This window comes from Sphaeramia orbicularis, chromosome 16, assembly GCF_902148855.1.
Source record: "Sphaeramia orbicularis chromosome 16, fSphaOr1.1, whole genome shotgun sequence".
NCBI classification, from domain to species: Eukaryota; Metazoa; Chordata; class Actinopteri; order Kurtiformes; family Apogonidae; genus Sphaeramia; species Sphaeramia orbicularis.
The window spans coordinates 40,063,136-40,081,619 of NC_043972.1; the positions used below are offsets into that span (position 1 = coordinate 40,063,136).

Consider the following 18,484-nt stretch of genomic DNA (forward strand, 5'->3'; position numbering starts at 1 on the left):
ATAAATCCTAGACAGGACTCTGCTGCTTTCTCTCAACTTTAGTCTCCATGTTTCCAGGTAGCGTGGGGACCAGAAGACGACTGTAAACCACAAGTGACGGACCGTGAAGTACCGTATGGTGCCGCTAGCTAAAATTGCTCGAGTGAAATAAATCGATTTTGTATCAATCCGACATTGACAGCAACGAAAACGAAGTGAATTTTATCCATAATTTTTATTCATTTCAGTTAGTTTTGTAAGCACACAATACAGTTTCAGTTAGTTATTCTTTTTTCTTTTAATTATAGTTTTTATTTATTTCAGTTAGCGAAAATGTTTTTTCAATTCTAGTTTTCGTCATTTCGTTAGTTTTCGTTAATGATAATAACCTTGGCGCTACGCCCAAAAAACAATCTCTTGCCAGCGCAAAAACTTTTAATCGAAAAATGAGACTTTTTGGCGAAATTATCGTTCTTCCATTAGATAAATCTTTACGCACAACTTCTATTTACACAATATGAGGGTCAATGGAAAAGCGACTACTGTCTTTTTAATAAATGCAGAAATAACCAAAAATAGTCACTTGCCCGATAAAGGTTTAATTTTGCTTAGTGCTTCATGTCCACCGAGTTAACGCAGTGAATGGTAATTGAACATAAATTAACATAAAAGTTTGTTGTGTGTCTTTGTTTCCAGAGGGCAGACCTGGCCGTGGCACCTCTCACCATCACCTACATGCGTGAAAAAGTCATCGACTTCACCAAACCCTTCATGAGCATGGGCATCAGCATCCTGTACCGCAAACCCAACGCCACCAACAACGGCTTCTTCTCCTTCCTGAACCCTATGACTCCTGACATTTGGGTCTACATCCTCCTGGCCTACCTGGGTGTTAGCTGTGTCCTCTTTGTCATTGCTCGGTAAGTGCATCAGATGCACACTTTTTGTCCTTCTAACCACTCCATATTTTTCCTCCATGTGGTCTTTCAATAGACATAGTAATTTACTCCGTTATTGTTGCAGGCTGAGATTCACAACGGTACTCAAGTCGGTTTCACATACTGTGTTAGATGCTGGGTTGTGATCAAGGCAGTTATGTCTGCATGTGCCTTCTGCAACCCAGCAGTGGGAGGAGGAATACAAAAAAACCTCCACTTGAGTTGCTAAGTCCAATACAGGGTGCAATTTCTCGCTTCCTGTGTGATTTCTATTGGAACTGGCAATGCCACCTCAAATGATACACCTTTAAAAGAAACAGAAATAAAACACTTGCTAAACCAAAGAGACTAACTTATGTAATCATCATGTTGAGGAGTAAAGAAAAGAAATAATACGCACACCTGATGTGAAATTTCATTAGACGATGCTATTTATAGAAGATCATCAGCATTTGCATAAAAAATGAAAGCCCTGGCTGTTCAAAAGTCACAAATTATTACGGATAATCTGTTTGATTGGCGGAAAAGTATCTCCCTTCTAAATTTTTTCTTCATCACAAATGCGATGAATATCCTTTTAGCGTCATTGTCAGTGTTTCCTGCTGCTTATCATGCAAAGTGGTGCTTGATGAAGTTCTAGAAAAGCAGGCGTTAAAGAGTTCAGGGGCTCGAGAGCAAACAGCTGCACTCCTCTATCCTCATCTGGGTTTTTTTTTTTTTTCCCAAAGAAATTCTGGAGTGGCTTCACACAAGTACAAAATCGTCTTAAAATGTTGCATCAGTGTTTTGGAGGCCAGCCTAGATAGCTGAAAAGCTGCATCTATAAAAGCTGTATGGTGTGGATATAAAGTCAGTGGTAAACAATAAGAGCCACTTCTGCATAAATGGGTCATTTTAAATGTTGGATGCAGATGTCATGATATTTGAAAGACTGTACATAGTTTTGGAAACCATGTCACAATAATTAGACTATATGATATGATGTAGCCGTCAAATATATACAGTAAACAACATGTAAAACATACAATTATCCTTACAGGCCTGAGAAAAAATTAAATCCCAGTGGAAAATAGCTACCCCTTATTAAGTCTTAATCGTAACCTTTGCATTGACATAGGGGATATAGAGAGAATAAGAGAATGAGCATGAAAATATGCAGGTACTTAAACAGTTTCTTATATGTCCTTTCTACCTACAGCTTTACAGCATAGATTTATGTCTTTGGGAACACTTTTCCCTATTAATGTGGTTTTAAAATCTTTACACAGTTGCAGAAAAGCTACAGATAAGATGATGTACATATAGAATAAAGGAGATAAACAGTGATATACAAGGAGTCCTTAAAGTCTCTTTACAATTTAACATATTTATTACAAAAACAAATGAATAGACAAATCTGTGCACAAAATGAATACTAGATATTGAAGTTTCTGTTGTCGTATTTAACCCTGTAAAGCCTGAACACCAGACAGAAAATTCCAGGTCTTTGAAACTGGAGCCTTTATTGGTCCTTCTGAACAACCAAAAAACTTTTTTTTTTTTTTTAATTTAAATTTTGTATCATATTTGATACATCAGGTCTCAATGCTTAAATATTATTATTTTTGAACAAACAAAAACATAATATAACACAAACATGTCTAACAAATTGGTAATTCCTTTTCAAAATTGGCAAAGTTCTGCCTCCTTCCTCATTAATGACAATCTTGTAGTGTCACTGGAAAGACCTCTGGTGAATGAATTCCTCCCCTCTGGTGGATTATCTGTGTATTACATGTATCTAATTGTATACGTCAGGTTTTTCAAGAAAAAAAATATCACACTGATCATGTAGAGGGCTTCAAAACTCATGGATCAAATATGCTACTTTTGACGTTATAGGTTAATTCACTTCTATATGGGACCGTTAGTTACATGAAGCACATCCAGACGTAACTGGATTTGTTTCCATGTTGGCTGTATCATAGCCTCATCAGTGGTGTCAATGACATCAGTGGTCTTTTACTTCAGGTCGTTAATGTCCCGTATCTTTGTTCGATACATGATATCTTTAACATAACCCCATAGAAAGAAATCCAGGGCAGTGATATCTGGTGAACGAGGTGTCCAGGGAATTGGACCATCCCTTCCAATCCACCGGTCTGGAAATGTTTGATTCAAGGAGTGATATTTTTCTTTTTTAAATGGAATTATGCATTTTAAAACATTTCCCTGTGGTCTACATAAACCGTAAATGCTTTGCTTGGGTCTGAATTCTTCATTAATTCAACTCCACAGGTCCATCTTCAACCCTATTTCTGAGTAATGACACCAGAAAGGTGGTTTTGAGCGCTGGCCCTTTAAATACACATGAGCCACTTCAGACCCCACCCCCTCCAGGTTGTTGGTCGTGCTTTCTGTCCCGTTCAGTCATTTGTGTTCGTTAATACAACCAACAACTGAACATTTTAGGTAATCGCCTCGAAGTTTGGACATATTTTCAGTTTTTACTACAACCGCTGCTGATAAACAATTAGGGGGTACTCGGAGAAATGTTCTCCGGAGTCTTATATGTGCAAACGTCGTGATGTAACTACTTAAAAAACGTAACAAATTAAGCAGGAATTGAAACAGGTTCTAGAAATCCACTCGATTTTTCCTCGAATGAAAAAAAAAATATATATATATATATTTGCAGCACCTGGAGGGTTCAAATTCAAAGTTTTTGAACTATTAGGGTCCAAATACACAAATAAATGAACCAATGACTAATAAAAGTGGGTTTAGCAAAATATGACCCCTTTAAGAACCCACCAACATGCAGTCCCCAGTGTGGTGGTGCACTATTTACCTGGAAAATGATGGTTGGTTGAAGGTCATCCAGTTGTAGTGACACATATTCAGTCAAAAGGTCAAAGGTAAACATTTGCAATAATTGATCTATTGTTGACGAAAAATGGACCAATGATTCGATTGTACAAAACTTTGATAACCACTGAGTACATAGAACAAATCTGATGAACATATCTCACTAATTGCTTTTATAGTAAATGTTTTAAATTGTAAAGAGACTTTGTGGACACCCTGTATGTTATTTTAATGAGTGGCGGACACTGAAACCTTATATGACATGTTAAACCACTCATATGGAGTAAGTGCAAATACAGTAGAATGCAACGCAAACATGTTGCTTTTTATTTGCTTTATGTCATGTTTGGATGCCAAGCTGTTCTTTATGTGCAGGATGTACTCTTGTCTGACAGGTAATAATGCGTTTAGCAGACACTTGTGTATATAGTTGTTCTGCAGCCAGTCTGAAACAAGCTTGTGGCTTTGCTTTCCTGCACAACCTTTTTAGCCATAAGCAGAGGGGTATTAAATCAGCACTGTTACATTTTCTGTGTACAAAGTGCAGTCAAAATTGCAAAGAAAACAAGACACTCTAGTTATTTTTTCTGATGATGATGAGCGTACAATCTTGTTTTTGTTTTGTTTTCACTGCCATATATTTTATTGGCCCTGGCTTCCAATTTAAGAAAAAACAAAATGAGGTTGAAGGATTTCAGAAAATTGAGTCTACAGCAGCTGTCCGAAGCCTTTCTGGTAGGTCTGCAGATGTTATAAACGGCACAAAACTTGCTTATTATAATACTTTGATCCACAAAACACAAGACTTAATCGGGCATAACCTCTCCCGCAGTGGTGTAGTGGTCCCTGGAGAAGTGAGTATACTCAATTTTTGCCCTTTTTTTTCCTTTTTTTTTCAAGTAGTCCAGAAAAACGCCGTTTTAGAAACAGTTTTAGAAACATAGGATAACATTAGCCTTTCATAATGTTAGCCTACTCACATAGTTAAATTAATGGCAACAACATCTCTTCTCTAAATGTGCAGTCATATGGCCAGTAGTTTAAAACAGTAACTGAAGTCGCTTTTCCATTGACCCGCAAATTGCGCAAATATAACTTGTGCATAAAAATTTGCCTAATGGAAAAACGACAATTTCGCCAAAAGTCTCATTTTTCAATGAAAAGTTTTTGCGCTGGCAAGAGGTAGTTTTTCAGGCATAGCGCAAATGGTATATCACGCAAAACTGCAATGAAAAGACCTTTTTTCGCAACTAGAGTCAGGTGAATTAAAAAATGGATGTTGAAGAATGTTACAATAAGCAAATTATTAATAAGGCCAGTTACTATGAGCATACCAATGAATTGTTTATGAAATCCCATATTATGAAATTTATGATTTGGTTTACTCTAAAATAATGCTAATAATGTATAAAGCAAAATTAAATTTACTCCCTGTCTGTGTACAAAGGTTCTTCTCAACACGAATCTAAATATGATTTGCAAGATGTTTGTAAATTTGTTGTACAAAAAGCTAGAAAAGACACTAAAAGAAGATGTATATCCGTTACTGGAGTTAAACTATGGAATGAGGCCAGCATGGATTTAAGAATGTGTAGCTCATTTTTGATATTTAAAAAAAATGGTATGTGGGGCAATTTTTGAAGGATACAATTGATAAGAGCTAATAAGTAATAAGTAAATAATTTATTTTCGATTCTACATTAAATTACCATTAATTTGGTTGGTTATGTTTTCTATTTTTCTGGTTTAGTTTCACTTTTTTATGTTTTTGCTTGTTTGTTTGGTTGTATGCAATGTTATTTTTTCTTTTTCCTATATTGAACACTGGGTAGCTGAATTTGTTATGTAGGACAGGCATTAAAATAAACATTCTGCTTCTGCCTGTGCCTTTTCAGTCACTATCCTGTTGGCAATGTTTGTAGTGTTGACAGTTGTTGTGGATGTGATGACTGAATAAAGAATTTCATCATCATCTCGAACAGGGGTCGGCAACCTTTAACACTCAAAGAGCCATTTCGACCCGGTTTCCACAGAAAAGACAACACTGGGAGCCGCAAACACTTTTTGACACTTGAAATGAAGATGTTAGCCTATATACACCGTAAATTCCGGACTATAAGCTGCTACTTTTTTCCCACACTTTAAACATTGCGGCTTATACTCCGACACGGCTTATACAACGATTTTACCGGTACCATGGCTTGGTGCTGCGCACCTCGGCTCATGGTGCCGCGGCGCACCTCGGGGCCAACGCTAGGTGCCGTTGCACGGCCGTACCATGGCTCGGTGCCAGGTGCCGTGGCACCGCAGTGGTGCCTCGGCTCAAGGTGCCGGTGGTGCCGCAGCACTGGTGGCACCCAGTTGTGGCACAGCGGTGCCATGGCACCTGACACCGAGCAGTGGCACTGCGGTGCAACGGCACCCAGCACCGAACCATAGTACTGCGGTGCCACAGCACCTAGCATTGGCCCCGAGGTGCCGCGGCACCTTGGTCGTGCCATGGCACCATGGCTCGGTACCACAGCTCAGCTCAGTACCACGGCTTGGTACCAGGTACCGCAGCACGGTGCCAAATACTGTGGCATCTCGTCCCTACTGCACGTCGTGCGTAATGTTAAATGAAAATGATATTACGACAGACATAATTACTTCTTTTTAATCTTTATATTTTAAGAATAAATTAAAAGTCCTACTCTAACGAAAAACAAACATTTGTTCACTTTCAAGTGTCTTTCAAGTCATTTTAAGTCCGTGAATCCACAGCCGGCGAAAAAGCAAGTCAATCCCGTATCGGCACGAATCCAAAGGAAACCCCGAAAAATCCACCGATAAAAAAAAAGAAAGAGAAAATGTGCTTTTATTACTATCCTTTTATTGCCTCGTTTTTTGTCTTTTGTTTTTAAATCATCATATTAACAACGAATCAACCTATAGATAAGACAGCAAGCTCACACATATCAGACCCATTTACATACAGGGTATAATTTCATTTGAACTCAAAGAAAACCTTTATCCAATTACCGTCCAGTTTTGATGCAATGAAAAAAAAGGTTCCACTCGGTTCCATAGACTCCCATAGAAGCCAGGCTTCAACGGGGAAATGCATCGACCATAGATCGTATGAGGAAACAGCGCACAATAATCTTACAATTTACAACTACAATTAAACAAACGAACAATCACAAATAAAATACTTTGTTCAGATATTGTGCAGTTTTGGTGTCGCAGGGCATTCTGCGCTTGCCGGCTGCCAGCTGACACGTCAAGTGCTGTCAAACGTCTCTGAAGAAGGCGAATGCTGATCACCGAAATTGCACAAGGTGTGAAGAAAGAAGTTAAAAACTTTGACTTAATAAGAAGACATGATACACGTTTTTGAGACAAATAACATACACTTCAATCGGACACTTATAATTTATTTTCCCAAGCCACGCAGAGCCGCAACAGAAGGATGAAAGAGCCGCATGCGGCTCCGGAGCCGCAGGTTGCCGACCCCTGATCTAGAAGAAGAAACATGTCACGGTATGTGTGGACACACCAGGAAACCCAATCATTTTTTAATTTAGTACGAGATAGAGGGGTAATATATAATAATAATGAATATATCTGTAAATCAACACCATATTTACCTTCGTCGCCATGTTTATGGAACGACTTCTCGTGTCATCTCACGATAATAAACAAATCATCGCATTTGTGATTTAATGGAAAAACCGACATTCCGCACTTTAGTTTTTTTGACATTTAGTAAATATCGGTAAAATTTTGCACAGATGTCCAATGGAAAAGGGACTTCATTCTGAAACCACCTTATAACTTACCTCAGAATTATGTATTCCATGAAAGTCGGTTCTTTCAATATGTGTCACTCATTTGAAAGACATTTATTCTGCCTTTCCAATAATCGTCATCTTTCAACGAGACGTGCAGTGACCTGTCAATCAACTGGGGTGGCACTGGCACCTGAAGTGGCCAATCAGGTTCCAGAGGTGGACAGCGCTAAGCTCTGGCACTAAATTAGCAATATTTTCCTCGGCATGACCCGCCCTACTCTGCCTCTGATTGGCTCATCAGTCCTCATGCCTAAAGTTAACCAATCTAATCAGTGAAGGTACCAAGTATGAGCCAATTACAGGCAGAGTAGGGCGGGTCATGGAAAACATAGGCAATTTGACTGAAATACTACTGAATGGTGCACATCAGGGGGAATTAGAAGTGGATATACGCAGTGATGACTGAAAAATAAGTAGGTATACTCCGAATACCGCCGCATACCCTGGACTACACCACTGCTCTCCCGTCTTGTATTGATCAGTTCAGATGTCAGGTCAGATAAACCCGAAGGAAACCATCATAAACTTGTATCACAACCGTCCATCTGTCAGATCTGATTAAAATACAGCGCTGACATATCAGAATATATCCTACAGCGTATAATTAAAGTGTCTCTATCTGTCGAATACTAAAAAAAAAAAAAAAATAGACTAAAATCCATCTGATTTAATCGTCTCAGATTATTCTCACTAAGGCCTTATCTAGTTTAAGAAAAAAATACGTTTAAATGTCTCCAGTCATTAGAACTTAAACACAGCTACAGATATGTCACTTTACAAGGAGATGATCCTATCTGGAGTCTGAGGATCCAGTTCTCCTCAGCGGAACACCCAGCATTAGGGACTTGAACATGATTTTTTCACATAATAGGCATTTTAAACAGGGAGAGTAGTGACATTTAGTGTGCTTTATCTCAGGATCTGTCTAAAAAAAAAAAAATAATGGTGTGCAGCGATTTCAGCAGGTGTCACACAGATTTAGAACGACGCACGCTTTATAGTTCCTTGTGGCTTTAAGAGGCATCTTCCAGCCTCACATTCTTAAACATGACATTTATATCATCTGAGAAATGATACTTTTGTGCTTCATTCGTCACCTTTAACTACAAAGCTTAGAAGAAATTGGTGAGAAGACATCGACAGATATGGCTCGGTACAGATCGGCTCGTTTTGAAATGTTCTGATCCTGATAATAGATGATAGATCTAGTTTAGGTTCAGGTAAGAAAAACGTGTATAGTGAGGAAGAAATACTGGTTTGGTCACAACCAGTAGATATTGTCACCTGAGTTAGTGGTTCTTTTGGAAGAAAACAAACAAAAATACAGTCTTTAAATTGTTTGCATTTATGATCTTTATCAACGTTTTTGCCAGTTAGAAATGATATTAATTTGAATTTTATTTGCATATCAAAGTGGCTAATTACACTGGTCTACAATTTTTTAGAAATGATTTGCTTCAGACATTAAATGTGCTAAATGTTACGTATTTTAATAAGATTAATTGGAAAATAAATGACAAAAGTGCCGGTTTGCTCATGTTTTCAAGGTATATGATAAAGTGTTATTACACACATATATTGGTTTATGTACATTCATATAAAAGTTTTATAAATCTTCCACTAAATAGAACCTGTAAAGTGAATGTATTCTAATGTGCAGACAGTGTTTTGAAGTAGATCTTGTAGCTCTGAGACAAATATTCCTTTTGAGTCAAACCCATTCTCTTGTTAATTCTTGAATTTCACATTTTGACCCAAGGCTGTATCTTGTAAACTTCAGCCAACCAGCATTTTTGACTTGATTTTTCTTTATCAGTGACTCTCATGTGGTAAAATTTCATTACTTTTATCCTGGAAGCATTTTCCTTGTAGACCAGTGTTAGCAGGGGTGTAAGAAAATATCATGATATTTCATTTCACGATACTGTGTCGATATTTTTAGGTATTTATTCAAATGCAGACAGGGCAGAGGTTCATGTTTGTTTTTTGTTTTTTTGGGAAGCTCTTTTATTTCTATATTCACATGAGTATTTTGCATACAACAAAAGTACTATTGCGATATTGCAGGTCATACATGTAGTTTTCTGTTAAATAACAGTTATTTCAAGCGTCTTAAAAGCACTTTTTGCCATCTGAAAGAAGCAGATGTTAGTTTTCCAAGAAATAATCTTTTATAAACGAGAAGCACTCGGAGAGCACAGTCCTCCACCAAGGCTGATCAGTGGGCCCCCCCGTGGGCCCCCCATCCCCGATCACCACCAAAATTTAATCATTTCTTCCTTATCCCATTTCCAACAAACCCTGAAAATTTCATCCAAATCTGTCCATAACTTTTTGAGTTATGTTGCACACTAACGGACAGACAGACAGACAGACAGACAAACAAACAAACAAACAAACCCTGGCAAAAACATAACCTCCTTGGCGGAGGTAAAAATACCGCCTTATTAGTATCGTGATATATATCCTAGTATTTTATTTTGATTTGTATTGCATCGTCATCGTCATGGATGGAATGTATGCAGAGGACAGACAGAACACTCCGTCCGTATCCGTCTGTGTCTTTAACGTTACTTGCAGTCAGCGTTACTTTTGTCACCATCATTTATTCTGAAAAATCTCCACACTGCTAACATTACTCCTGCGCTGCATACCTTCTGCACTTAACTGCAAATGTCACGCTGCCGGAAGTGGTATTGGTGTGGTTGTATCGGAGTACTTTTACGAGTACAAGTACACACGCTGAGTATCAGCCCCGATAGCCGATACTGGTATTGGTGCATCACTACTAGTAATTTGTATTTGTATTTATTTATTTAGTTACAGGACAGTGTGTATTGGCATTAGTTACAAAGAACAAGATGCATGCACCAGATTTAGCAGAGAAGCTAATTTCCATCTGTTGTCCCGGACAAACGACTACCATAACAAACATCACTTAGATAACAAAGAAGAAAATTGTTAAACATGACAGGTATAGAAAAGTCTGCTCAGATTGAACGGCTTCATCCAAGTACATGAAATACATTCAATAAATACAACATATTCTAAAAATACACTAACTTTCCTAGAGTAAGAATAAGATTTAAAAGATAGAATGAGAAGAAGAGAAAGAAGAAAAAAAAGGAGCAAGAAAATGAATGTATAAACAAATATAAATATATAAATGAAAATAAATAAATGAGTAGATAAATAAGCTAATTGTGTAATTTCTCCTCTTGATGTAGAAATGTGTTGTTAGTTTACATTATATTAACTCTTAATCAGCTCTGAGTATTGTAAAGAGGAGTTGGTAACATTATTTATCTTGTTGGTTTTTTTGTTGTGTTTTTTTTGTTTGTTTGTTTGTTTGTTTTTGGGGTTTTTTTCTTCTTTTTTGGGGGGTTTTAATAGGTGTGTAGGTTTGTTGTATAATTTGTTTGTATATATTGTGTCTGTGTGGTTTCTTATGTCTAAGTACATGTTTATGTAAATGTATAATTGGGAATAATAATTTTAAAAAAGTAAAATACAAAAAAATAATAATAATTGTGTAATTGCAAACCAGACATAGAAAAAAATACAAGTAAAAACTACTGGGCTCAAATCTTCAATAGAACTAACCAAGACAGTTTATACTAGTGGTTCCCAACCTTTTTTTGGCTCATGACCTCATTTTAACGTCACAAATTTTTGGTAACCCCAGACGTTCAAAACAGAGACTTTTTTTTTTTTTTTTTTTTTTGGGGGGGGGGGGGGGGGGGGGGCTAAAATTAATTTGTTTTTGATCGTGTAATAGTTTGCTATCATATGTTGCAAATAAACATTAATTTTAGGCAACATTTAGGCTATATAATGTAAATTTTTATTAGTAAGTTTTAATTTTTTAAATTTTTTTTCATAAATTATTAGAAATTTCAGGCGACCCCAGACATTCAAAATGGAGACATTTTATTTGCTAAAATTAATTTGTTTTTGATCATGTAATAGTTTGCTATCATATGTTGCAAATAAACATTAATTTTAGGCAAAATTTAGACTATATAATGTACATTTTTATTAGTAAGTTTTCATTTTTTAATTTTTTTTTCATAAATTATTAGAAATTTCAGGCGACCCCAGACGTTCAAAATAGAGACATTTTATTTGCTAAAATTAATTTGTTTTTGATCGTGTAATAGTTTGCTATCATATGTTGCAAATAAACATTAATTTTAGGCAACATTTAGGCTATATAATGTAAATTTTTATTAGTAAGTTTTAATTAATTTTTTTTTTTTTTCATAAATTATTAGAAATTTCAGGCGACCCCAGACATTCAAAATGGAGACATTTTATTTGCTAAAATTAATTTGTTTTTGATCGTATAATAGTTTGCTATCATATGTTGCAAATAAACATTAATTTTAGGCAAAATTTAGACTATATAATTTAAATTTTTATTAGTAAGTTTTAATTTTTTAATTTTTTTTCATAAATTATTAGAAATTTCAGGCGACCCCAGACGTTCAAAATGGAAACATTTTATTTGCTAAAATTAATTTGTTTTTGATCGTGTAATAGTTTGCTATCATATGTTGCAAATAAACATTAATTTTAGGCAACATTTAGGCTATATAATGTAATTTTTTATTAGTAAGTTTTAATTTTTTAAATTTTTTTTCATAAATTATTAGAAATTTCAGGCGACCCCAGACGTTCAAAATGGAGACATTTTATTTGCTAAAATTAATTTGTTTTTGATCGTGTAATAGTTTGCTATCATATGTTGCAAATAAACATTAATTTTAGGCAAAATTTAGACTATATAATGTAAATTTTTATTAGTAAGTTTTAATTTTTTAATTTTTTTTCATAAATTATTAGAAATTTCAGGCGACCCCAGACGTTCAAAATGGAAACATTTTATTTGCTAAAATTAATTTGTTTTTGATCGTGTAATAGTTTGCTATCATATGTTGCAAATAAACATTAATTTTAGTCAACATTTAGACTATATAATGTAAATTTTTATTAGTAAGTTTTAATTTTTTAATTTTTTTTCATAAATTATTAGAAATTTCAGGCGACCCCAGACGTTCAAAATGGAGACATTTTATTTGCTAAAATTAATTTGTTTTTGATCGTGTAATAGTTTGCTATCATATGTTGCAAATAAACATTAATTTTAGGCAACATTTAGGCTATATAATGTAAATTTTTATTAGTAAGTTTTAATTTTTTTAATTTTTTTTCATAAATTATTAGAAATTTCAGGCGACCCCAGACGTTCAAAATAGAGACATTTTATTTGCTAAAATTAATTTGTTTTTGATCGTGTAATAGTTTGCTAACGTATGTTGCAAATAAACATTAATTTTAGGCTATATAATGTAAATTTTTTTTAGTAAGTTTGAATTTTTTATCAATTACCAGAAATTTCAGGTGACCCCATTTGAATTCCAGGCGACCCACGTGGGGCCCGACCCCAAGGTTGAGAATCACTGGTTCATACAATACATGTGTAATGACTCCAAGTCTTCTTATGTCGGGGTGAAAACAACACTTGACTTTCCTCCAGTTTCTTTGAACATAAAAATCAGAAACCAGAGTCTAAACTTTGCATCTCATTTTGCAGATTCAGCCCCTATGAATGGTACGACGCCCACCCCTGTAACCCTGGATCTGATGTAGTGGAGAACAACTTCACTCTACTCAACAGCTTCTGGTTTGGAGTCGGTTCCTTAATGCAACAAGGTACAGCGCTGCACACTTCCCCTTCCCTGTCACAAACAATATTATCACACCACCTTTTTTTTCTTTTTTCCTGTGCACTGCTAGCTCCCACTTTCTGCCTCTTTAACTGACAAGCTCCATGATTTCCATTCTGTGACTGTTTCATAAGACATTTACCTGTCAAGAACAACTGGAGAGCTCAGTCTTACATGACAACGAAAGGCTGTTGTCACCTACCTGCTGTTTAAGAAAGGAAGAGTAGGTGCCAGGCACTTGTCACAGATTGGCAGGTAAGGATGGAAAACATTGCTGCATTTATTTTCCCATAACGCAGTCGCTGGCCCCGCTCAAGAGTTTTTTTTGAGTGCTGGGACATAAAGGGTAAGTTGAGGAACATGTCTGACAAATGCCAGCTGTCAGCCACGCTACAGCGAGCTGGTGTGATGTTCGTAGCGCTGTGTAAGTGGCGCTTCAGACTGACCCGCTGTAGAGAATCCATATGTCTTATTTAGAACCGCCCAACGAGTCACACGCCAATTAAATCACTGCGATTGCATCGAACGCTAAGGCGGGTTTACACAGTGTTGGGAGTAATATGTTACAAAAGTAATGCGTTACAGTAACAGATTACTTTTTGCTGTAACGCAGTAGTGTAAGGCATTACTAATCCATTTTCAGTAATATTTTACTCGGTACATGTTCAATAGCGTTCAATAACCCATAATTTAGTTTTAAGGAATGGATTGAATTGATGACAAGAATGGCTACCTTTGAGCGAGTCACATACACTCAAAAAAATAATTAGGCCAAAAATGTTGACTTTATGTATTTTAATTACATGTAAATTTTCCGTGTAATTTGATTACATAAGTTTAATGTAAAGAGTTGCATTTAATACAATGTTTTTTTCTATCATATTGAGTCAATCTGAATAAATTAAATACCTTCAGTCAGATTTGCTTTAGTTAATGCAAACTTTTACATAAACTGTGTTTGACTGTGACGCTCAGCCTTTTTATGTGATCTAGTAAATAAAAGTTTACTTTATTTGTTTAGATTCACTATATACTAAGCATATTCACATTATGTTTGACTTTTTTGGATAAATAAACTTAAAATTTCATATATTTCAGTTACATTTTACTTTAAAATATTACTTCATGTCTATTAGAGCCAAGAATCATTTTTTTGAGTGTACAGAGTAATGGGGAGAGTAGATATTTTCAGTAAAGTCTGGGGCTCCTTTCTGACGTCAATAGAGAGGATGTCTATATAAACGTAAGGCGACGGGTCTGGTCTGACCTAATCCAGTATACTGACTGAGAGGTAGAATGAGAGGACTAATGTAGAACTTAAATGTAAGGCACAAGTGGTGTTTTTTTTTTTGTTTTTTTTTTTTGTTTTTGTAGTTTGTTTGCTGGTGTTTGTTAGTGTTTGTCTTAAGTGCATATTTGAAAACCAGAGTGTGAATGATGTTTACAGGGTGGGGAAGCAAAATTTACAATATTTTGGGGCAGGGATTGAAAGACAGTGTATGACCAATTAGTTTATTGAAAGTCATGAGAATTTATTTGCCACAAGAAAATGTACATAATAGAAAATGTTTTTATTCTATGTGTCCTCCTTCTTTCTCAATAACTGCCTTCACACGCTTCCTGAAACTTGCGCAAGTGTTCCTCAAATATTGGGGTGACAACTTCTCCCATTCTTCTTTAATAGTATCTTCCAGACTTTCTCGTAATAGTTTTGCTCATAGTCATTCTCTTCTTTCCATTATAAACAGTCTTTATGGACACTCCAACTATTTTTGAAATCTCCTTTGGTGTGACGAGTGCATTCAGCAAATCACACACTCTTTGACGTTTGCTTTCCTGATTACTCATATGGGCAAAAGTTTCTGAAAAGGTATGGATAATAGTGTTAGATATGATTATGACATCAATATATGTTTGGTTTCAAAACAATTGACGTAGTGCCTGCTGAGAAAAAACAACTAAATGTTCATTGTAAATTTTGCTTCCCCACCCTGTATGTCTTCTCTTTTTTTTGATGATGGCATATGTTGCACTGTCTGTCAAAATATCAATAAAAAAAAACAAACAAACAAACAAAAAAACATAATTTAATTGCTCAAATGAAAAAAAAAAAACAACAAGAGCATGAGACCTTAAGGCACAGGTGTCAAACATGTGGCCCGGGGGCCAAATCCGGCCCGCCAAAGGATCCAATCTGGTCCGTAGGATGGATTTGTGAAATACAAAAATTACACAGAAGATATTAAGAATTTAGGATGTCAAAATCATTTTAACCCTTTCATGCACATTGGTCACTCCAGTGGACAGTTGTTCTCCAGCTGTTCTCTTGTATATTCATGGGTTTTGTTGTTTTAGTTTCATATCAGCCAACACAGTGGACACTTATGCATCATCTCATACACTGACATTCATACCATTACTGTAACTTTGCTGTTCTTGATAAACCTGATCTGCAGTAACATGTTTGAGTGTAAATCAATTGTTATTTGTTAGACAAAAATTTGTTTTTTTGCATATTATCTCCATGAAGTGAGTAATACAGGGTGGGGAAGCAAAATTTACAATGAACATTTAGTTGTTTTTTCTCAGCAGGCACTACGTCAATTGTTTTGAAACCAAACATATATTGATGTCATAATCATACCTAACACTATTATCCATACCTTTTCAGAAACTTTTGCCCATATGAGTAATCAAGAAAGCAAACGTCAAAGAGTGTGTGATTTGTTGAATGCACTCGTCACACCAAAGGAGATTTCAAAAATAGTTGGAGTGTCCATAAAGACTGTTTATAATGGAAAGAAGAGAATGACTATGAGCAAAACTATTACGAGAAAGTCTGGAAGATACTATTAAAGAAGAATGGGAGAAGTTGTCACCCGAATATTTGAGTTATTGAGAAAGAAGGAGGACACATAGAATAAAAACATTTTCTATTATGTCAATTTTCTTGTGGCAAATAAATTCTCATGACTTTCAAAAAACTAATTGGTCATACACTTTCTTTCAATCCCTGCCTCAAAATATTGTAAATTTTGCTTCCCCACCCTGTAACTAGCATTAGAATATGTTAAAATGCGAGAAAACATCAGATTAGCAGCATTAAAAATGTTTTTATTTCATTGTTTTCATCTCACTTTCTGATATTGGGTTTTAAACACGTTTCTTTACTTCAAAAATTAAATGCATGGACATTATGTAACTCCATGAAGAGAACAAAAAAAAAACTCAATCACATTGTTTTTTTCATGCCTAAGGAGGAATAAAAACACTCAAGAAAAAAGTCTTGATGAAGGTTGTCATAGTTCATGCATGAAAGGGTTAATTCAGATTCCACATACAGACCAATTAGACATTAAGTAGGTCAGACCAGTAAAATACTATCATATTAAACCTATAAATAATGAAAACAGCACATTTTTATCTTTGTTTTAGTTTAAAAAAATTAAAATTATATAAAAATGTTTATATTAAAAAATTACTTTACAAAAAATGTGAATAACCTGAAATGTCTTAAGATAAGTAAATGCAATTTTACCAGTATTCTGCCTGTTATTCAATGTTTTGTGTATTTGTAATTGTAATGTAAGTTGTAATGCACATGTGTAAAGGATAAACTAATAATCTGAGGCATAATATTGTTAAAATTGGACTTGTTTTTCTTAAGATGTTTCCAGTTGTTCATGTTATTCAGATTTTTGTAGATGTTAACATTATCAGAATTTAACCCTTTCATGCATGAATCATGAGAACCTTAGTCAATTTTTTTTTTTATTCCCCCTTAGGCATGAAAAAAACAATGCAATCAAGTTTTTTTTTTTTTTTTTTTTTTTGTTTGTTGTTTTTTTTCATGGAGTTACAAAAATGTCCATGCATTTAATTTAACAATGAAATAAAAACATTTTTAATGCTGCTACTCTGATGTTTTCTCACATTTTAACATATTCTAATGCTAGTTATTACTCACTTCATGGAGATAATATGCAAAAAAAAAAAAAAAAAACCTTTTTGTCTAACAAATAATAATTGATTTACACTAAAACATGTTACTGCAGGTCAGGTTTATCAAGAACAGCTAAATTATATTAACCCTTTCATGCACGAATTATAAAAACCTTAGTCAAGATTTTTCTCCTGAGTGTTTTTATTCCTCTTTAGGCTAAAAAAAAACATGCAATTGATTTATTTTATTTTTTTTATGAACCTGTTTTTCATGGAGTTACAAACACGTCCACTCAACTGGACACCATGCATTTAATTTTTGAGGCAAAGAAACATGTATTTAAAACCCACCCATCATATACTGTGTGAAAACTGTTCATTCATTCATTATTTTTGTTTATTTTGAGCATTTACAGAATACATGCAAATTTAAAATTCCAAAATCATTCATCTACACTCGAAAAGGAGTTGGAAGAAGAAAAACTATGAAACAAAAACATTTTTCATGCAAATAATCTGGTGTTTTCTCACATTTTAACATACTCCAATACTAGTTATTACTAACTTCATGGAGATAATATGCAAAAAAAACAAAAAAAAACAAAACCTTTTTGATTACGAAAACTGTTAATTATAGTCTAATAACAATTAGCAACTGATTTAAAGCATGTTACTACAGATCAGGTTTATCAAGAACAGCAAAATTACACTAAAAGTATGAATGTCAGTGTATGGGATGAAGCGTAAGCGTCCACTGTGTTGTCTGATATGGAACTAAAACAACAAAACCTATGAATATACAAGAGAACAGCTGTAGAATAGCTGTCCACTGTAGTGACCACTATGCATGAAAGGGTTAATGGTATGAATTGCAGTGTATAGGACGATGCATAACTGTGTCCACTGTGTTGGCTGATATGGAACTAAAACAGGGGTGTCCAGATCCGGTCCTCGAAGGCCGCTATCCTGCATGTTTTAGATGAATCCCTCCTCCAACACACCTGATTCAAATAATAAGCCGATGATCAAGCTCTGCAGAAGCCTGATAATGACCTTCAGTTGTGCTGAAAGGGGGGGAAACATCTAAAACATGTAGGATAGCGGCCCTCGAGGACCAGGATTGGACACCCCTGAACTTAAACAACAAAGCCCATGAATATATAAGAGTACAGCTGAAGAACTGCTGTCCACTGTAGTAACCACTATGCATGAAAGG

At 35.2% G+C, this 18,484-nt stretch overlaps 1 protein-coding gene across 1 annotated transcript in view; it reads left to right on the forward strand.

Moving 5' to 3' along the window:
* Positions 1-18,484, forward strand: part of LOC115435543 (glutamate receptor ionotropic, kainate 3-like) — an 87,756-nt gene that overhangs the window by 39,521 nt on the left and 29,751 nt on the right. The window contains exons 3-4 of the mRNA XM_030158015.1: positions 676-899; positions 13,194-13,312. Coding sequence (XP_030013875.1) covers positions 676-899; positions 13,194-13,312 — 343 coding nt within the window. The remainder of the gene's footprint in view (positions 1-675; positions 900-13,193; positions 13,313-18,484) is intronic.